Source organism: Chlorocebus sabaeus, chromosome 14, assembly GCF_047675955.1.
Source record: "Chlorocebus sabaeus isolate Y175 chromosome 14, mChlSab1.0.hap1, whole genome shotgun sequence".
Lineage (NCBI taxonomy): Eukaryota > Metazoa > Chordata > Mammalia > Primates > Cercopithecidae > Chlorocebus > Chlorocebus sabaeus.
Genome location: NC_132917.1, coordinates 109,312,942 through 109,334,379, shown reverse-complemented (window position 1 = coordinate 109,334,379; position 21,438 = coordinate 109,312,942). Strand labels below are relative to the sequence as shown.

Below are 21,438 nucleotides of genomic sequence, written 5' to 3'. Positions count from 1 at the left end.
TTGAAGGAAAATAATGCCTGCTGAGGCCAGATGCTCATTTAATTGCCTGGGGGTGGAGCCTGTTTGGTTCTAAGCCCTCCCTCTGAACTTCTGAATGGTGAGGACTGCAAATCAGCTGCCTCCTGCTGGGCCCTGCAGGGTGAAACCTGATGAAGCCCCAGGAACATTCAGTGAGGGGTTAGGAGGGAGGAGAACACGGGTAGATGAAAAGCAAGAAGGAAATGCACCAGCATTCACTGGCAGGCTCTGTCACCCACAGGACAGGGATAAAGACGTGCACACCTGCAGTGCGGACTTTCACAGCCTGGCAATGAGGGCTTTCAGCCTCACAGGTAAATGTCACCTGTTTCACCACCTCCTTAGGGCTGTTCTAGGGCCCCGGCACACAGCCATTTGGGACAAAGGGCAGTTTCAGTGTCTTTCACTCCACGCTCAAGCTACAGATTGTCCTTATAGCTCAGGTATCCTGGGGATAATCCATCTTGTTTTGGTTTTGGGAGCCCAACCCAAGAATCAAATAACTTTCCTAAGGATTTCCAGGAGAAAACATCTTCCCACCAAGGAAGAACCTTACCATTTGGAAAAACACCTCCTGGTAATTTGCAAAAAACCCAGTTTTCTGGGAAGTGATAATCTTGTCATGAGAACCAAAGATAAAGTTGGAGATAATGAGGGAGTGGTTACATAGGAAATATGTGGTCATTACTCTGATCAATTAGTAAATCACTTTCTTCATATGATATACTTTTTAACAGCTTCTTACTAAACGACAGTGCAGGTAAGAGTCACAAGACAGCTTCTTCCTTGAGTCAGTCATCCCCGGCCCACACCAGGGCCTAGCAAGAATGACTTAGGTCACCTGGCTTATTTCCTGGCTACTTGGAGGAGATGGATTTCCCAGTTTACAAATCTCAGCTTCCTAGGATTCTATTCTGATAAAATCTAAATTGTATTTTTTTAAAAAAAGGAATAGGCTGGACACGATGGCTCACGCCTGTAATCCCAGCGCTTTAGGAGGCCAAGGCAGGCAGATCACGAGGTCAGGAGATTGAGACCATCCTGGCTAACAGGGTGAAACTCCTCTCTGCTGAAAATACAAAGAAAACTGAGCCGGCCGTGGTGGCATGCGCCTGTAGTCCTAGCTACTTGGGAGGCTGAGTCAAGAGAATCGCTTGAACCCGGGAGGCGGAGGTTGCAGTGAGCCGAGATTGCGCCACTGCACTCCAGCCTGGGTAACAGAGCGAGATTCCCTCTCAAAAAAAAAAAAAAAAAAAAAAAAAAAAGAATAGATGAACTCTAGTGAAATAATCTAGGTCTATCCTTTTACCTCCTCCGTTGTCTGGAGTAATAAAGCTCCCTGCCTCGCCCTCTCTCACAGCACTGAACTGCTTTTCCTGAATTTTCCCACACTGCTGATCACTCACTTGCTAATTTCGATGCATACATTCTTTTTGAGAAAGTCAGTTTGCCAACTCCTCCCACTGGTTTGTCAGAAAATGAGCTTACACTGCGCTGATCTCACTCCTGCTGCCAAACCTCCTTCTAGGGGTCTCTCCTTTGATAATGCAGGGATTATGTAGGCATGGGGAGGTGGGATACCAAGGGGGGATTCTGTCGACGGTGCTGTTCCCCCCTCCCCACCCCCGCCGGTTCAAAGTCATCGAGCCGGGGGGCCTCTCTGACTATCTGGACTGTGCAGACCACCGTGTCTTCCGGTAGGGTCAGGGGAGGGCTTGAGATAAATCTGTAGGGCTCAACCACCAGCCACTGTCCACCTCAGGTGCCCCAAGCGCCATCTCTGCCGGGAGCTATGTGGATGCATCGGTGACAAAATGGAAAGCCTCTGGTCCTGGCGGAGCTTGTTCCAATCAGGAGAGACCCGAAAGCAAGAAACACAGTGAACAAATGCATGATGCCCAGGGGTGGATGGCCGTAAGCACTGAGGAGAAAAATAGCAAGTGGGGTGGGGGGTGTTAAGAGGGTGGAGGATGGAGATGGGCTGCCATTGACAATCGGAGAGCCTGCAGACCTGCCTGAGAGTGACGTTTGGGGAAAGAAGGAAAGGGAAGAAGGTGAGGGAGGTTAGCTAAGTGGACATCTGGGAAAGAGCTCAGGCAGCAGAGGGGCTGGGGTGGGGGCGCGCTGGCAGCCTGCTGCATTCCAGGGTCCTCTGTGTGGCTGGGACGGTGTCGGCCCTCCCCTGCCCATCCCTCAGGGCCTTCGCAGAAACACTCACACGGGGACCTTCTATGTACAGGCAGCACACGCCACCCATCGCCGTGACCACACTGTCCCTCAGAGGAGCCGCTGGCCACGTGTGTCCCGTCCACATGGAGATGTACTTGAAGATTCTTTACACACTGGGTTTCAAAGACTTAAGTATGGAAAACAGTGTAAAATATTAATAACACAATAACTGATTGTTATCAAAATAGTGGGCTGAATAGAAAATATAGTTTGTTTGTTTATTTATAGATAGGGTCTCACTTTATTTATTTATTTATTTATTTATAGATAGGGTCTCACTCTGTTGCCCAGGCTGGAGTGAACCGGTGCAGTCACAGCTCACTGAAGCCTCCAACTCCTGGGCTCAGGCAATCCTCCCACCTCAATGTCCCACGGGGCTGGGACTGTAGGTGTGCACCGCCACATCCAACTAATTGTTTTGTATTTTTTGTAGAGACTGGGTCTCGCCATGCTGCCCAGGCTGGCCTCAAACTCCTGGGCTCAAGTGATCCACCTGCCTTGGGCTCCCAAAGTGCTGGGATTACAGGCGTGAGTCATGGCACCCAGCGTCCCCCCCTCCGGACCTGCCTTTCTTTAATGTGGCAACTAGATCATTTAAAATTGCATATATAACACAGGCCACCCATGCAAGCCGCAATCCTGGGAGATGCTCCCGTTGGAGAAACCTTCAAGAAGCGGATCTGCTTGGATTTGCAAACGGCCCCTCTGGCCCCAGGGGGATCTGCTGTGCAGAGCTGCTCTGGACTCAGCTCTTCAATACTGCCCTTGAGTGTACTGGGCACCTCCTGACTTTCGACCAGCACAAAGCTCCTTATTAAACGCTGACAAAAATTCCTTCCATTCCAGGTGCCATAATGGATTCATTAATCTCCTATTGATAGTTTTTTGCTGGTTTTCCCACTTTTTGCTATTCTAAGCACTGCTGCGAAGACTCTCCTTTTACCCCACCTGCCTGTGTCTGCTGCAGCTCACATGCTCCGCCTTCCAGCTGTCATAGCTGAGTCCCTGGGTCTCCTCGGCGGGGTGTGTCTGTGGGCACAGGGCTGCCCTGCCACATGCCCCACCCCATAACCTTCCATCTGTGGCCGCTCCTTGTGAGACCCTAAACTCACGACCTCCCCTCCTGTCCTCTCCTCTCCACAAAGCCACCCTTATTGGAGACAGTCAGTCTGCTTCCCAGTTCCCCCAAGGCGAATCCAAAGTCCTCCACTGGCCCACCCACCTCTACCGACTCCTCCCTCACCCTCCGGTCAGGTCAAACGGCCCCAACCAGAGGCTCCCCGGGCCCTTTCATAAGACAGGAGCTTTTCTTCTCAGGTCCGGCTACAGGTACATTGTACCCGCACCTCACCGCAGGAGTGAGAGCCGCAGGGGCGGAGATGGCTTAGTTCTTTTGCCTAAAGCCTGCCCTGACTCACCGAAGGCGGTCGTTAATGTGCGCAATGATTACAGAAACACAGAAATAAGGCTGGGGGTGGTGGCTCAAGCCTGTTATCCCAGCACTTTGGGAGGCCGAGGCAGGTGGAGCGCTTGAGGTCAGGAGTTCGAGACCAACCTGACCAACATGGTGAAACCCCATCTCTACTAAAGATACAAAAAAAAAAAAAAAAAATCAGGTGGGCATGGCGGCACATGTCTATAATCCCAACTACTTGGGAGACTGGGACAGGAAAATCACTTGAACCCGGGAGGCAGAGGTTGCAGTGAGCCCAGATCAAGCCACTGCACTCCAGGCTGGGCAACAGAGCGAGACTCCATCTCAACGTCCCCCACCCGCCCCGCCACACACACAAACAAAATCTTAATCGTAGTAAGACACAGCTGAAAAGATATGACGGAATGACTCCCCGAGGCTACTGGATGCCACTCCTTCAATCATTTTCCATTCAGAAAACTTCAGATCAGATCATTTACATATGTACGTTAAGACAAGGGGTCCTATATTAATGAATCTTCTCCGTCAAAATCCTGGTCAAAGTCAGAAAACAATCCCACCGGACTCCTGGGAGCATCTGATGTTGGAGAAACCTGGAGAAGTGGAGAAGCTGATCTGCAGGATTTGCAAACCGCGGCACTGCCCCCAGGGGGACCCGCAGCACCGGCGCCTCCCCGTGAGAGTCGGAGCCTCACTGAGACCCACACAGTCAGGATCTGCACCTCCAAAGGCTCCCCCAGGCGGCTCTGGGCACACGGAAGCTGGGAAGACAGCAAATGGGCCCCGGGGTTGGGGGGGGCCAGCACAGTCCAGCCTTTTCTCTTTTGTCTCCTGAAGACTTTCACTGTGGATGTGTGTTAGGGAAGGGGGGAGTGAAGAAAGAGACAGGGAGAGAAGATAGAGACTGAGTGATGCCTCCATTCTGCAGAGAAAAACACCGAGGCCCTATCTCAGCACTCGAGACAGTGGGGCCACGGCGGGACTTATTAAGTCTCTGCCTCTCAGTGCTCTGATCTGCCATGTGTCTGGCTGCCTCTTCCATCCTGACAAACACAATGACTGTAATTCCAAAGTACTGGGAGTTGGGGGTGAAGATGCAGAGAACGGAGGAGTGGGGAGGGAAACGGCAGCCTCTGGGCAGCTACTCTCTAATAAACACGAACACAACACCAGAAAGGGCTTGTAGAAAAGAAACATAAAATGCAACCCAACTACTGACACATGGCCCTCTGTTCCATATTCACCCACACGTTCTTAACAGAAACGCAACTGTGAACATGCAATCTGGTATCCTGACATTTGCCCTGACCAGGTTGTTACCGCATCTTCATCTTTCTAATTTTAATTGCTTCTGACGGCCCATCCGACTGGTCGAGCTTATTTAAAGAGCCCTGATTCTCCCTGATAAAAGGTTGGAGTCCTGTATCAAAAGCTTTTAGTTTTCTGTAACCAAGGGGGAAAACATGCTTCTTTTGAAAGATGACAAAATGTCTAGCTTCGAAGGGTCATCCGAGTATGGCACACAAGGTGGTCTGCATTCATAGAAAATGATGCCATCATATAAATCTCCCACTGTGTGACGGGGTGACACCATCACTCATCATCTGCCTCCCAGACCCAGTAAGTTTTGCAAAATTAATTACTGCACTTTACACTGAAAAGATCCCATCAAAGAATGTGTGTGCACAGGATGGTGAGGGGCGCCGGAGCTGTGTGAGGAGAAATGGCACTGTTCTCAGTTTCCCCTTCCATCCTACTGGGCTCTGAAGCATTGCTTCGGAGATTTTCAATTTTATCTTATAATTAAATAATATGAACTCTACTGGGGGAAGAAAAGCAGCCCATCACATTGGTATTAAGCCTTAATATCATTTTTGCCATCTTGACTCCTATCGCTATAAAAAGTCATTTTCTGTTCCCCTCACAAAACCACCCAAGGAATATTGCTTCAGATACCAAAGGTGCCCATGTGGGGCTCAAGCCTGGTGTCCAATAAATATGTGTGTCATTGACCTAATGCATGTCCAGTCAATTGAAACCTCACACTTCTGACTTCGGTTTTTAGGTTGTAATCTTGAAGTCTTAACAGTTTATACGCATTGACCTGAGGATATTGGAAACTTTTGATTAGAGAAGGTTGAATTCCTCTAAAGGACTTCATGAATGAAGAAGACAGCTAGAACCCCTGGTTTCCTGCTCCTCAGTGGAGATTCCAGGCGGGAGGCAGGCAGCAAACGCTTGCGTTCCTGTCAAGCGCCAGGCGTGGTGCTGGGCGCAGGATGGACACCAGTGAAGACACAGCTACACGCAGCCCTGAACATCCCTGCAGCAGCCACAGGGCCTGGCCACACCAGGGAGCTCTGTGAACTCAGGGAAGCCGGTACACCTCGGGCATCCCTTGCTCATGTGTAAAGTGGGGATAAGTCAGTGCCCAGGATCACTGAGGGCCTGCCACATAACAGAGTCACTAAACGCTAGCTATTCTCACTAGGATTGGAAAGGTTGAAGCTTACTACATTTCTGTGAACTTTCTATAAATACTGTATTGATGTTCACGTCACCACAGGCAAAAAGGACGCCGCTTTCCCATCCAGCCCACCCTAAGAATGCCCCTGGACTTCCCAGTACACTCAGCTCCACCAGGCACCAGGCCCTGCAGAAGCCACAACCTGTGACGAAGACAATGAGTCACTCTTGGTGTGTGGCACAGCGTGATGTGGCGGTGGGTACTTAGTCATGGTCAGTCCGCGATCCAGAGCTGTGGAGCTTATTTTAGGTTGGGTGAAAATCAATTTAAGTTTCCAGATATGTCTTGGGACAACAGAAGATACCCAAAGAAGCAGGGAAAAAAAAAAATAAAAAACAAAAACCCAGAGCCTGAGACAGAAGATACCCAAAGAAGAAGGAAAAAAAAAAAAAAAAAAAACAAAAACAAAAAACCCAGCCTGAGAAATACTTTCTTCATTCAAGGCCTGGGGAGTCAGGAATACAGGAAAGATATTTTCAATTTTATATTATAATTAAATAATATGAACTCTACTGGGAGGAGAAAAGCAGCCCATCGCGTTGGTATTAAGCCTTAATATCATTTTTGCCACCTTGACTCCTATCGCTATAAAAAGTTATTTTCTGTTCCCCTTACAAAACCACCCAAAGAATATCTGCGTAATTTTGAGCAAGTTGGGTTTTGCTCACTTTTGAGCATTAACTAGAATAAGGAGCTTCACCAAGAAAGGCCCCTGAAAAGCATGGTGGAGGCCTGACATGACGGCTCAGGTCTGTAATTCCAGCTCTTTGGGAGGCCAAGGCAGGAGGCTCACTAGAGGAGGCCAGGAGTTCAAGACCAGTCTCAGCAGCATAGTGAGATCCTGTCTCTACAAATAATAATAACAATTAGCCGGTCATGATGCTGCATTCCTGTCTTCCCTGCTACTCAGAAGGCTGAGGCAGGAGGATCACTTGAGCCCAGGAGTTTGAGGCTGCAGTGAGCTGTAACGGCACCACTACACTCCAGCCTGGGTGACAGAGCCAGACATAAGTACTCTTCGTGGTCTAAGGGAGAGTACAATATTTGGAATTAGGATCTGTTTTGCTCCTACCACAATCGCGTATGCACCTCACTCCCTTACCTAAGTTATTTTTCTTTGTGAGTCTTTCTCCCCACTTCCAAAATGAGGGCATGCCTCTCTTGGGACCATGTATCTAGGCTTGGAGATAAGAATTGTAAAGCTCCTAGTATACAAAATATTTTCAACAAATGGTAGCTATGGTCATTTTAATATATTGAATTGTACCATAATTTCACATCTGACAGATAATTCCCCTGAAATTGATACTTGAATGTGAATGTGTTCTCTGACCTCCAGCTACAGGCAATAGTCTTCTATGTCAGGGAAAATCAAGTACTAATATAGAATCAGAATAAAATGGCAAAAAGAATGGGGGCACAACAGATAAATTCTCGAGGAATAACTTACTTAAAGGATTTGTAAATCTGTGGCAGCTAAGACCAGGCCCTCTAAGCACATCTGGAGGTGAACTTCCTTAAAAGAAATGGGTCCAAATGCTCCAACAGGTTCAAGATCATACCTCGGAAGGGTAAAGCTCTTTACAGAGTTTACAAAAAAATTTTGACTTCGGCTCTGCCAGGGAAAGAAAGCCCAGGCGACCCGCCATGGCGGGCTTTCCCAGGGACAGCCCAGGTGTGACCCACGTGGGCTCAAGGCCACCGTATTTGATGCCATCTGCAGAGCTGAGAGCAGCTGTCTCCCATTAACCCGAGGCTGTACCAACCAAGCCACGTTCCCACATAATACTGGTTTCCAAAGTACCTTTTTCCCCAGAAGAGAAGAGGCGTGGACTTACTAACCTCCAATATGTGTAACTCCTCCCAGGTGGCAAAACCAGGGCAACAGAGAACACGGAGATTCTGCCAATGTATCCTAATTTCACGTACCTGTACACAAACTCCCAAGCATTTTAGCAAGCTTTTGGACATGGAGCTCAAAAGAATGACCCATAAATACTTTCCAATACATACAGCATCTTAACGTGTTTTTCTTTCTTTTTTATTTTTTGTAGACACAGAGTCTCATTATGTGGTCCAGGCTGCTCTGGAACTCCTGGGCTCAAGCGACCCTCCTGCCTCAGCCTCCGAAAGCACTCGCATGACAAGCATGAGCCACTGTGCAGGACCCACAGCACTTAAATTCCAAAATCACCTTGAAACCCTGACCTTCCACCTGCCCTGGTGGCTTCCAGAGGTCAGTTCCTCTTCCCGTACCAAAGGTTTCTTGTCTTTCGCGGCCCAGGTAAGGTCACTCCAGGTGCTCCCTCTGCTTTTGAAGGCCTTTGACTGAGAAGCCACTCTGGGTCCTATTAGGACCCCAAGGCGGCTCCATTCGTACTCGCACATCTCCCGGCCGGTTTAAGTCACGCTGGCCAGGCTACTTCCACTTCACTCTCCTAATTTCTCCAATCCCATCCTCTGCTGCATCACCTTTTCTTTCTCTGAGAACCCAACCCTGCAGGAGGAACGCTGATGCTGGGGTCCTTTAACTAGAACGCTAACGCCAGAGCACTTCCCCGGGCGCTGGGGGGCGGGCTGCCGGGCGGGGCCTGGCGCTGCCACCGGGGTGTCCCGCGGGGAGGGGGGCGCTGGGCCTAGGGAGGCTGCGCTGCTGGCTCGGGGAGCGCGCGGCGTACGGATGTCAGGGCCAGGGCGCATGGAGACGACGGGCCGGGCATCACGTAGGCGCTCGCGGCGGGCGGGGCGGCGCTGACAGCGCCCCAACATGCAGCACCCGTGCCGCCCCGAGCGCTCAAGGGCGAAGGGAAGGTCACCGGGACCGAGGGCGGGGGCCCATTCCCGCTCCATCCTTGTGCAGTGCGCGGTCCCGAAACGGGAGGAAATCCGCCATCCGCGCCTTTCCACGCATCTGCGGCAGGAGGAACCGGGAAAATAAAAATCAAAACCCAGCCCCGGGCGCGTCGCGTCTCCAGCCCGCGCTATCACTAAGGCTCCCAGGTGGCGTTCGCCTGGGAAGCGCCGATCTACCCGCCAGGGGCTGCGCGGCCTGGGGCGCTCCACCGTCCGGGCACCGGCGCCCTCACGTGCACCCGGGGCCTGGGGCGCGCAGTCTCCACCACCTCCGGCTCTTCAATGTTAAATGTCCTCCTGGCGCGCCCGCGTCGTGGACCCAGACTCGGGTCCCTCCTGGAGAGCCGCTTCCACATTGCAGGGCAGGGGAAACCCAGAGCCCGCGCCGCGGCGCCGCTGACGTCCCGGAGTCCCCGCTTCCTGGTCCTTCTCGTCCGCGGAGGTCTGCGGGGAGGGCCTGGGACCCATTTTAGTTTTCGGTTTTCTCACGAGCCGAAAGGCAACAGCACATGCGAGCGCAGGAAACCCATTTTTAAAATCTCCCAGCGGAAACGCGAGGGGCTGCCGGACCGCCTCGGAGACGCCAGGCGGGAACCCAGAGCACTCCTTCCGCGTCCCGCATTGCAGCAGCCAGGACCCCGCCCACGCCGCGCGGGGCACGAGGCGACAGGAGGCGCGCGGGGACCCGGCCGTTTCTTCCTCGACATGCTGGGGGGCGGCGTGGGGCGGAGTTGAAGGGCGGGGGGCCACTTAGGAAGTGATCGCGCTGTACCCACGCTTCGGAGGGGAAGCCCGGCCGGGTCCTACAGCTCAGAGGCAGAACGACTCCCGAGGGTCCTCCAGGCGACCCCCTCTGTCAGGCTCAATTTAAAACATAAACCGGAGGGGGTGGAAAGCTCACTATCTTCCGGATGGAGGTTCCTATCGCCATGTCCCTTCCTCCTCCGCCCCACCCGGCAAGGACCCGCGGGCTGCCTTGCTGGCTCACGCCGCCCCGCAGGTACCCCTGCCGCTGCCGGGCACGGGCTTCTCCCCAGTTCTCCCCATCGCTTCCCCGCTCTTCTCCCTGGTTCTTCCCATCGCTCCTCCACCTTTCCCCGCGTCCTCCCGTCGCTTCCCCCCTCTTCTGCCCCATCCCCCAAATCCCCTTCGCCTTGTTCTCCTCGGCTCCGTCCGCCCCTCCCTCGCCGCCGGGAGGGAGGTGCGCACCTTGAGCATCCTCGCCTCTGGTCAGCACGCCGACTGCCTTGCCGGCCCCGGAGAGGTGCTCCAGGAACTTCCGCAAGGAGCCCTTAGGGGCCTGGGAGTCGTCAGTGTCCATGGCGAGGAGGTCGAGAGGAGCCGCTAGTCCCGGTGCGCAGTAGGCAATGTGGACCCTGCCCGCGCGCGCGGGAGTCGGAACTGCTGCCCCGCCCCGCCCCAGGGCCAATGGGCGGTGACGGGCGGGGCCCGAGCGCACGGGAGGGGCTGCGGGAGCGGGGGCGTGGCTAGGTGCAGGGAAAGGGGCAGGTGCGGGCGGGGTGCGGGAGTGGGCAGGAGCACCTACGCCGGGGTCGTCGTAGGTGGGGGCCGTGCTAGCGGTGAGGTGGGCCGCAGACGTGGGGATAGCGCCACAGGTAGGCGGGGTCCCTGCGGGTGGGGCCGCGTCTCTGGTGCTCGAGACTCGCGGGTGGGCTGGAAGGCTCTGGTTGGGGACTTCAGAGATGCCCGGAGTGCCACAGGTGGGAGCAGGGGCAGCGTCCGGGGGACGGGAGACCACAGGGGGGCGGGGGTCACATCGTTTGGGGGGCGCGCCAGGGTGGGGCGGGATAGAACGCGGGGAGCATCTCCCGGGCCGGGTGAGGGAGACCTTGAGTGGGCGCGAACGTCTGGGCGGGGGAAAGCCCTGCACTTGCGGGGAGCGCCGATGGCGGGGCGGGGTGGAATTGGGGCGTGGAGACCCCACCTGGATGCGGAAGTTCGCAGCAGGCCCGGCCGCTCCGGCGGTTGTTGGCGCAGAGCCCCGCTGCGCGCACAGCTTCTAGTTGCCGGCAGGATTCCTTCTGGGGCTGCGCTGGGAGCCTCTGGGCGCGGCTTCCTCGACCTTCGCCCCCAGGTATTCTCTGTAGTCTGAGGTCGGGAAGGACGAACGGAGAGTAGATCCTCCAGGTGGTGGGAAAAACTGAGCGCGGCGGGCTTAGCTATGACGAAGCTGCGATTTCCCGGGCCCACGGGGGCTGTGGCGTCCACTCGGTTCCTGCTAATCCCACTGTATTATAAGGTGGGGAGAGTCAGCTTGCATAGTGAAACCAAAGAGAGCTGCGAGATGGAGAGTGAGAGTGAGAAACCAAGAGAGTGAGACACACACACACACACAAACACACACACACACACACACACACAAACACACAGAGAGAGAGAGGGAAAGAGAGGGAGAGTGAGAGAGACAGAGAGAGAGAGACAGAAAAAGTCAGAGAAGCAGAGACACAGAGAGACATAGAAAGATAGAGAAAGATGAGGGGAAGAGAGAAACAGAGACACACAGAGTCTTAAAAAGAGACACAGAGAGACAGAGCAACCAGGAGAGAGACACAGAGAGGGAGAAACAGAGACAATTTAAACCAAAAGAGAAAAACAGACCAGAAAAGAAAAACAACTAGTAGAGCTCGGAACTGCGAAGGTGGAATCATTCCGTTAGTCTCGGGTTTTGCTTCCTGGGTTTGTGACATGGTCAGAGTCCTTGTCTTTGATTTCCTAACACAAGTTGTTAAAGTTGGAAGTGAGTGTGAAATTGAGTTAGTCTAGCTTTATTCTTTCACGGATGAGAAGTGAATTATCTTCAGCAAGGTGGGTGCAGGCGTGGTCCCCGGGGGTCACTGTGGTGAACAGGCTGCCCTTGTGGGCAGCCAAGTTCGTCATCACTGGGACAGAGCCCAGGACACTTCCCCGGCTGGCCAGCCTTTTCCTAGAACCCCACACATTGCAAAGGATGGAGTCCAGATCTATACCATAAAGAAACGAGGGTGGTTACAGAAAGCACCACGATCTCAGCTGAGTGGCTCTGAGCACCCCAACGTTGGGGCACCTCAGTACAGGTTGGGGCAGCTCAGGCTGTGCCCAGCAGGGAGGCCGGCCGATCAAGCTGCAGTCTCCACCCTGAGAGTGTGGGCTCCTTCCCCCAGCGCGGGTTAAAGCATCGTGTGTCCACCTGTGCAGTGACTGGTCCCAGTGGCCCTGGAGGGCTGAAACCCTGGGTCCCGCCACTGGTCCAGGGCATCCGTTTCCCCTTCCTGCAGTTCCTGTGTCTGTGTGTCCAGGGGGCTCCGATCCCTGTCTTAGGACCATGGCTGAGGGGACAAGTTCACCCGCTTTGGGGCTGGCCCGGATCTTGGTTCTGTGGATCCTCGCTGTGTGGCTCTGGAACAGTTCTGTCCTCAGGAGATGGATCTTCACAGCTGCCTCTTGGGGCCATGAGGAGAATTAATAGGACGACCCCCGGGTAGCTGCTCAAAGCCCTGTGTGGGGCCAGCCCTGTGTCTCCACCAGTTCCTTTGCTCTGTGCTCCGCCCCACTGTCACATCGCCAGCCTTTATTTCCTTTTCCTTGGACCCAGACAGCGAATGCCCCGCTGGTCTTGGCAGCCCCTTCTCTAGTCTGTCCTCAAATCACTTCCTGACGGACAGCCCTGACTAGCCATCAACGTGACCAAAACCCCACAAAATAGAACCCAACTTTCCTATTAAACTGTACAGAGCTGTCCCAGCCCCACTTCTCACAGGCTGGCCTCATTCGCCATGGGATCCATGGTTCTCACCTGGGGCTGGGGGTGCCCCTGGCATCTGGTGGGGAGTGTCAGGGATGTCCCTCCAGGCCCAGTACAGTCCCCTAGCTGGTGGCCGGCAGACAGCAGCACCCAACCTGATGTCCCTGTGGCTTCTGGTTCCCCGAGGCTGGCTGTGCTTTGCTGCCTCTACATGCTCTCAGACGGGTGCCCTCTCTCCACCTTCACTGGTTAGCAGTGTTCCATCCATTAGAGCTCAAAGCACTGCCTCCCAGCAATGCAGCCCCTTCTCCTGGCCTGCCGTCTGCCTGTGCCCCGCGGTCTGTACCGTGTCCTCACGGACCGATCAGAGCGAGGCTCCCAGGGATGGAGAGGTTCCTGCTTGTGTCTGTTTGTGTCTCTGTCCCGCCTTCTCTGGACCTGGCACCGTGGCCTTTGCCGACAGAGGTCTTGGGTTGATTGTCAGTGAAGCAGACAATCTATATGGCTCTAAATGGCTGTGAACATGCTTGATTGGGTTATTTTTAAAATAATTGTATATGTAAACATTTGAGTGTGACACAGGTGGATTTTTGGGCGAATGGTCTTGTTCTTCAGGGAGTAACCACAGGCCCATCCACAAGGACCATTTCCAGCTAATTTATGGAACGCTGTTCTACCTGGTTAATTTTCAACGTTATCTCAGCCTGAGAGGTAGGTCAGCATGTGACGAAGTTCACTGGTTTGAATCCTAATCTGCTCCTTAGGAGCTGCACCTTCCATGCCTTCGTTTCTTCCTTGGTTAGGTACGGAAGGTATGAGCTACCTCAGAGTTGTGAGTGAGGCCTGCATCGAGTGACCGCATTAAAGTGACAAGGACTGCACCCGGAGTGTTGATATTTAAAGACCTTTAAACATCGCGATGCCGCATTTTGGTACCCAGGTAAAACAGCAAAGTTATTTCAGATGCAGACACAGACCCTCGGTGAGGTGGGGGGCTGATGGCAGGAGGTGGACCACCGACCCTGTAACGAGGGCGTGGTCTGTTCGAGGCTGAACGAAGTGCACATCATTGCATGTACCACGGAGGTCCCTCTCGTGAAGTCCTGGAAGGGTCCATGTGGCTGAGCCATGTGGTCTGTCCATGACGTCCGGCAGGAGCAGAGCTTTCGGGTGCAGCCTTGCTCTTGTGCGCACAGCCCTCAACGGTCTCAAAAGTCTGAGGCTTAAAGCAGGCTTGGGGTTTCCTTACACCTCCTGGACATCTAATTTGCCTGGCAAACATGTTTTTCTTGGGTGTAAAGGTGAAGGAGTGGGTGATTCTGGTGAAAGTGTACTAATTACTGCACTTCTGGGTCAGTGGCGCTTGGTTGAAGACACTATCTGCCCTGGATGGACATCTCTGGGGTGGTGAGAACCGGTGGCTGGATGTCGCGGGGTTGCCAAGAAGATGCCAATTTTTTCCTTTTTCCTCAGTAACAACACCCTACTTTGTTTAGGGAAGCAGCACACCCAGCTGAAAATCCAATTCTCTTGCACGTCAGAGCGGCTGGTGACACAGGTCCAGATGCTGGGATGCTGATGGGGGGTCCTGGAGTGGGAGGTGTCAGGAGGCTTTCCCGACCCACAGCAGCCCTGGGCCCTTGTCCGGCCTTCTTGCCTGGGTCATGACACCAGGAAGGAAAGCAGCTTCGGGGGCCCGAGGGCCAGAAGGCAGAGTCCTGGCGTGTGAGGCAGGCCTGGGCCAGGCTCCTCGGAGGATGTCACAGACCTGCTGCCCATGCAAGGACCACCCACCTCTGAGCCCCACGCAGATATTCCTCCGTAGCCAAGTGAAATCCTGGTACGGCGAGTGAGGCAGTCAGAGGCACCTTTTGTGGAAGGAGGACAAAGCTGGAGAGAAAGAGGTTTTCCTAAAGGCACAAGGCGCTGATTCTGCATTAGGGATAATTCCTAGGAGTGTGGTTGCTGGTGGGTGGAAAACTGTAGCCAGAGAATAAGTGGGAGTGGCCCTTGCTGGTATTTAACTGATTTGTTCACGAATGGTCCGAACAGTTCCAGAGAAAAGAACATTTCGGACACAGAAGTTTTCACCCTGCCTGACAATCAGCCTGACCGTGGGCTGTTCCATCCTTCCTGGGCGACACTGAGAGGGTCTCAGGCCCTTCCGGCCCTGTGCTGGCATTTCCCCAGGGTGTGTGCCCCATCCCGAATAGGCTGGAATGCCTCTGGGTGCAGCTGAGCCTCTTGAAAAGGGAAGAGACATGTGATGTGCTCTGGCTGAACAGGAAAATGAGGGAGGACAGGGAGAGGGGCCTGGAGGTGAGGAGGATGGTGAGCAACACTGGGGACAGAGGACGTAGGGTAACACCAGGGACAGGGGGATGGAGGGTAACGCCTGGGACAGGGGCATGGAGGGTAACGCCGGGGACAGGGGATGGAGGGTAACACCACTTCTCCAGGTGCCTTTGGGGGATGCTGCCGCCTCTCGCACCCCAGAGTGAAGTCAACAGGATTCTGTCCCGTGGAGCCCCACAGCCTGGCAGCTGGGATTGTCGCAGTATGAACCACTGTTCACTAGCTCTGCACCCTGGGTCAGGCTCCCTGGTGTTTCCACCCTGGTTTCCCATCTGGACAGTGGGACCCTGATGTCCCCGTCCCAGCTGCGCCCAGAGCGCTGGACTCCAACGTGTCGTCGGCACTCATTAGCGTTTCTCTTGTTGTGGTCCGTGGATGAAGTGGCTCTCTCTTTGTGTGTTCACAGCCCTCCTGCTCACTTTACCTTCTGGGAACACTTTTTACATAGCTTCGTATGTGGGGAGGACTCGAGTGATTAATTGAATGTTTCATCAGGTGCAGTTCTTCTGTTTCCCAGTTTTGACACAACATTTGGTGAAATTTCCAGGGACTCCTGTGGTCAGCCTCACGGTTTCACTCTGTCACTTTCTAATGCAGTATTCTTTGGGAGTCTTTTCAATTAAGCGCCATCATTTAAAAATAAGTTTTATAATATGCAGTTTCAGGTTAATTCTTTACCTTTGGGTCTCAGGCAGTAGCTACCTACCTGTGAGTAGTCACAAAGGTTCACGCAGTTTTCTCTAGGCGTCCCTGGCTCATAGCTCAGCAGATCCCTTCAGATGAGTCAGCCAGCTGTGTACCTGCATGTTCAGGATACTTGTCAGGGGCCTTCCTCAGAGCAAGACCGACGCTTACCTCATCCTTGGGACTTTGGAGCCCGCCCTGGAGAGACTCCAGCCACATCCTAAGGGGCCGTCCGGGTCCCACAGGCTGGTGGGAGTGACTTCTGAGCCACTCCAGACCACACTTTGTGTTCCTACACCCCACAAAGCCACTTAAAGTGCCGTGTTCTGGTGCTGTGTGCCTCACCAGTGTGCCACACAAGCCTGCACAGGGATCTGAGCGGGCGCTGCCTTCCTCAGGCTATGCTTGAGTTTTGGGGCAACTGGAGCACTCGTGGCTGTGATTCTTGCCACTGTCTGGGCTTCCCTAGAGGGTCTCACCCGCAGCCTGAGGACCACATCGGCAGCCACCGAGGAGCCGCCAGGTGCGGCCTTGGTCCCACTCAGTGCTTCTCGACTTTGGTGAGAGAGGAGACAGCAAAACTTCAGCTGGGAGCCCCAGGCCTTCTCTGCTTGGGGCCTTGGGACTGACATAGCACAGATCCTGCCATCCACGTGCTGGGGGCCCCGCCGTGCGGCTCCCTCCTCTGGTTAGGGACTGCACCCTTGGGCTGTGCACCTCCTGGTTCTCACACTCAGGGGCCCAGGGAGGGTGGTGGATGAAGAGAGAAGGAGAAGGGTGGCAGTTTGAGCCCAATTGTGTTGACTTTGTCTTCCGCCTCTTGTCCCTAAGTACATTGGCAAAGTTTTCCAGATGAAAACTCAGAAGGGATTTTTAATGACTGGAATCTGTGAATTCCATGGAAGCCAAGTCTGTCCACCTCTTTCACCCGCCTCATTTCTCCCCGTTGGGGCTGATTTTGGCAGCGTTCATAGGGGCAGGGACGGAAGGGGTGGGGGTCAGCCGTTGGCCCTCTGTCCCTTCCCTCCTCCCCTCAGCGCCACAGCATTTCGGTGTCATCCCCTTCCGTGCACGCGTCCTCAGGAAAACCAGGTGCGGCTGGAGGGAGATGCCTGTGCCTACTCCCGTGACCTTCCCGGCCACCCTGGCTGCAGCGGCCTCTCGGCAGGCATCTTTCTGGTACTGCCTCCGTGCCCCTCCCATCACCTGACGCTCGTGTTCCTGAATCTTCACGCGTGTGCTCTGTGCAGCCACCTCACGGGTTCCCTGGGAACGGAGACAGTGTCTCACGCCAGTCAGAATGCTCTTCTCTGTCCACTGAATAGTCCAACACAGAATCATTCCTCTGTGATTATTTATGCTTTGTTATGTAGAACTGGAATAAAGAAAAAGTGAATTTAGACATTACAGCCATCAGGTTGAAGCTTAGTAATTGCATTAGGGAATTAAATGGAAGCATTTGAGCTTCTCGAGTTCTAATTCCACATCTTCGTATCCCCATCACCCCATACCCAGTGTCTAACACAGCTCTTGGTCTAGGAGTTTCTTGATAAATGCTTACTGAATTGAACTGTACTGAGCTTAACATTCCCACACAGAGTTAGAAGCCAGTCCCTGAACAAATTGCATTTAGAATATGAGTTTGACGTTACTGTGGTAAGGGGTATCCTACATGTCATAATTCCTAGTCAATGTCGGGTATTTAGTCAAATAGACTCAAGTATAGAGAAGCATAGGCCCATCTGGCAAAAGGGCAAGGCACGGTGCTTTAGGTCCAGGTCCCCAATATCAACTATGAAAATAAAACGTCAACTCCAATGACAGCCCTGTCCTAAGCTGGTCACTGTTTATGCTAACAATTATAAACAGCTCGAACTTGCTGTCCTGAGAGGCAACGTACCCTCCATTCTCTCTGCAGTGTAGCTGCCTTGGTGGATGGAACATGCCCCTCCTCCCTCCCTCTCCCTATCCCTCCCTCCCCCCTCCTCTCTCCCTCCCTCTCCCCTCCTCTCTCCCTCCTTCCCCTCTCCTTCTTCCTATCTTCTCTCACCTTTCTCCCCCCACCTTCTCTCCTGGACAAGGGGTAGAAGAGAGGAGACCTCCGGAATCTTCTGCTTCATCCAAGCAGCTTGGGGGCAGCATCAACAGCTGCAATTTGGCTGCCCCAGCAGGTGCCTCAGGGCAGCCTTTCTGATGGGAATCCTGGAATCGTGTCTTTCCTTAATGTGTCCTAAAGGCTGGAGGACATGAAGTGAAACAATGCTCCATGCTCAGTCCTGTGATTTTGTGTAATTATTGGACTTACTTTGAAATTAAACTAAATGATACCCAAGGTAGAGCATGAAAAAAAAGAGAAAAAACAGGCTATGGTGTTTGAAAAACAAACAAAACCGTTTGGTTTGTTGGTTTGTTCTTAGACCTTCACAGGCTCCTAGGTCACACGTTTCAGTTTCTCAGCAAGTGACATTCTCTGCAGAAGCTGTGTCAATCTCTTGTTTGATGATGTCAGCCACGGCAGAAAGAAGCACTCCGTAGGCCCCGTGCTCAGCACCTTGGCGTGAGCTCCTGCCATCTTTCGTTCATGCTCATCACAGCTCTGTGCAGTGGGCATCCTCCTGATCCCTGTGGGAGGATGGGGGATGGAGGCGGAAGGGTGAGTGATGGCAGGATCACATGAGGGGTCTCTCCCGAGGTAGGGAGGGGAACCGTCCCAGGACCTTAGTGCCCATCGAATCCTTCCTCCTCCTCCTCTGCCTCTCTGTGACTGTTTGACTCAGGCTGCAGGGACGGACATGAGTATGTGCAGAGCCTGTGTGCACCCCTGGGAATGTGTGCTCATATTGGCAGGGAGGGATGTGAGGTTGTACAGAGCGTGTGTGCATACCTTGGCCGTGTATGCTGGCGTTGGCAGGGACAGATGTGAGCACGTATGGAATGTGTGTGCACACCTTGGGGATGTGTGCTGGCATTGGTAGGGACAGATGTGTACAGAGCGTGTGTACACACCTCGGGGTGTATGCTGTTGTTGACATGGACAGATGTGAGCGTGTACAGAGCGTGTGTGCACACCTCGGGGTGTGTGCTGGTGTTGATAGGGACAGATGTGTACAGAGCGTGTGTGCACACCTGGGGGTGTGTGCTTATGTTGCTTTGTAACCGGCAAATACGTGGCCCGTTGCGTCGGGCGGCCCTGCGCCCATGCTGAGTCCGTCAGTGGCCCTCGGGTTGGGGTCTCCGTCTGCCCAGACAGCACTCGAGTGGCTTGAGGTTTCAGATTCTTCCTCTACGGATACTTGGGCCTCCTCAGGACCAAACATCAGAACCAGCCAACTGCAAACTACAAGAACGTTCAAATGCATCTTCAGTAGGAAAAACAAAAGCAATTGGAAAAATTTTCCAACGTGACCCCGTGGTTAAGCCGTTAGATACTCCAGCCAACAGATTGAGTCACTTTAAAATTCACACCAATTAAAATGGTTGTGAGAGTTGCAGACCTTTACCGCTAAACCTTGAAATAATTGAAGCATTCTGCTCCACTTGCTTACAAACTAGGGTTGGGGATACCTTTCAGTCCAAAGTAGCAACCTTCTAAATCCAGCTTAGATGCGAGGCTCCCACTGACACAGGAAGAGACAGTGGCCCTTGATTATTCTCCTGTGTTCAGATACTGTGTCATTTCCTTTTTTTTTTTTTTTTTTTGTATACTGATCATCACTTCTGCTTTTCCAATTCAAACTAAAGGGAGTTTAGTTCTGTTTTGGAGAAGCTGTGGTTAGTGGTTTCTTTTCATGGTTTGCTTAATCTCTTAAGTCTGGTGCTTACATTACCCAAATAGACTTTTCTTTAGTACCACAGTGCCATAACCAGGGCTTCTCCCTCCATATCTGCTCCCCAGGAGGCTCCCTAGGAATGGGAGCTGGAGATCCAGCCCCTCTCCATGTGCCGTTTTCTTTGAGTCCAAGGCAGGTTTGGCTCAGAGAAGAAAAGAGGCCTCCGGGTTAGCTGCCTCTGACTGCTTGCTTGTGAAATGTTTAATGATAAGGCGACTTCAAAACTAATTTACACATTGATACTTGTAGCTTGAAGTATCACCGCAGTCATAAGAACAAGAAACACTCCCATAAAGTAGATAAGCAGAAAAAAAGCCATAGAAGTTTAATAGAGCACAAATAAAATGGTGTTGTAAGAATGTACAGTGGGAAATGCTCTCAGTCCAGCCAGATCCAGCTGTGACGTCAGTCCAGCTGTGGTGTCCTCCTGTAAAAACATTCAGCCACATGTGGCCCTGATTGCAATCACTAGTCTGAATTTTGATCCAGAATGTTCTTGGGGGCCGATGCTGGGACTGTTCCAGCAGTTGAGTCTGATTGGGCGTCACAGTGGTGATGTGCTTATCGCAGACAGCTGGGCTGAGTGGTGGCCACCCGTGCACTCGCCACGTGCAGCCGTTATTCTGGTGATGGGGTTGCATGCGGTGCGGCTTGTCCACCTGGGCTATTAAAGTACAGGGAACCCAACCGCGGGCGGGTGCCTCCCGACATGGGAGCTGTCTTTTTTATCCAGGGCCCTCTGGCGCTACAGACCCCTGCCGCCAGTCTGAGCTCACAAGGAGGTACCGGAGGGCTCTGCTGGGGCATGGAGGTCCCTGAGCAGGTGGTCACTTATTGCTTGTGGAGTGGTCCGTGGCCTGTGAGTTTATTCTCGGGGTTTGTGTGGGCGAGGTTAACCAGTTCACAGCTGGGCACTTACCCCTTACACAGGTGACACTAGTTAAAGTGGAATCTATATTAGCTCACACAGGCGTGTCTGAGGAACTGGGAGGGTGGGGAGGTTTGGCCCTAGCACTAGAGCCTGGGCTCCTGACATTCTGCGTCTTCCTGTTGGGGGGCCGTCAGGGCCGCTGCGAGTCCTGAAGACAGTAGGTGCCATATGGACCAGGGGATGCAGAAGCCTCTAGAGGCTGTGGGGGGCAAGGAGACGGTCGCTTACCCAGAGCCAGCCCTGCCGACACCTCGACGTTAGATGGTGGGAACTGTTTTGGACTCCAGCTTCCAGAAATGTGAGAAAATAAGTCAGTGTTTAGGGTGCTAAATTTGGGGTGATTTAGTGGAGAAATAGAAAACTAGCCCACAAAGGTGCACGCATTGAAATGTGCTCTCTCCAGGTGTTCACAGTGGTGTGAAGGGGATGGCATCAGCGTTCTGGGAACTGTGCAGTTTCACTGAAGGAAGGGGGTTCGCCACTCCTTTCCTCATGTAACTGAAGGTATGTATGCCTGCGACACTGCCCAGGAGACAGGGACTGGAATTCTGACTTTATTTCTTATGGGAACTAAGCCACAGTCAGAACACAGTGAGGGCTGAAATGAGCTTCCTACAGCCTGAACTGGGAAGAGGAATCGCAAGTAGCTTGTTTTTTTCTACACAGACCTGTCCTTTCAGGTTTTGTTAAGTTCTGGAAAAAGGGAGAATCCAGGCACACCTCAGCGAGGGACAGTGTTTCTGGAGGTGGCACGGCTTCAGCCTTAATGTGGCCGTGTGGTTGGGAGGCTCAGAAACTGCCCTCCAAGGGCACTCATCTGTTCCTTATTGCAGT

General features: G+C 53.1%; 1 protein-coding gene and 1 long non-coding RNA gene across 11 annotated transcripts in view; one reads left to right on the top strand and one right to left on the bottom strand.

Moving 5' to 3' along the window:
* Nucleotides 1–21,438, top strand: part of LOC140713385 (uncharacterized) — a 130,339-nt gene that overhangs the window by 10,399 nt on the left and 98,502 nt on the right. For 7 of the 10 annotated variants that reach the window (XR_012095466.1, XR_012095462.1, XR_012095467.1 and 4 more), the window contains exons 3-8: nt 260–332; nt 1,781–1,932; nt 2,258–2,379; nt 2,519–2,594; nt 2,681–6,404; nt 8,264–8,493. This is a non-coding gene — a long non-coding RNA (uncharacterized lncRNA). Of the gene's footprint in view, nt 1–259; nt 333–1,780; nt 1,933–2,257; nt 2,380–2,518; nt 2,595–2,680; nt 6,405–8,263; nt 8,494–13,419; nt 14,458–21,438 lie in introns of those variants that run through there. The other 3 variants (XR_012095470.1, XR_012095471.1, XR_012095472.1) reach the window with 2 other exon arrangements.
* On the bottom strand, nt 8,237–12,846 carry LOC140713398 (uncharacterized). The gene is made up of 5 exons (XM_073023329.1): nt 12,818–12,846; nt 11,008–11,171; nt 10,272–10,757; nt 9,240–9,519; nt 8,237–9,120 (listed from the first exon to the last, which is right to left on the bottom strand). Exons 1-5 carry the CDS (start codon nt 12,844–12,846, stop codon nt 8,640–8,642), a joined length of 1,440 nt encoding a protein of 479 aa, XP_072879430.1. The 3' UTR covers nt 8,237–8,639.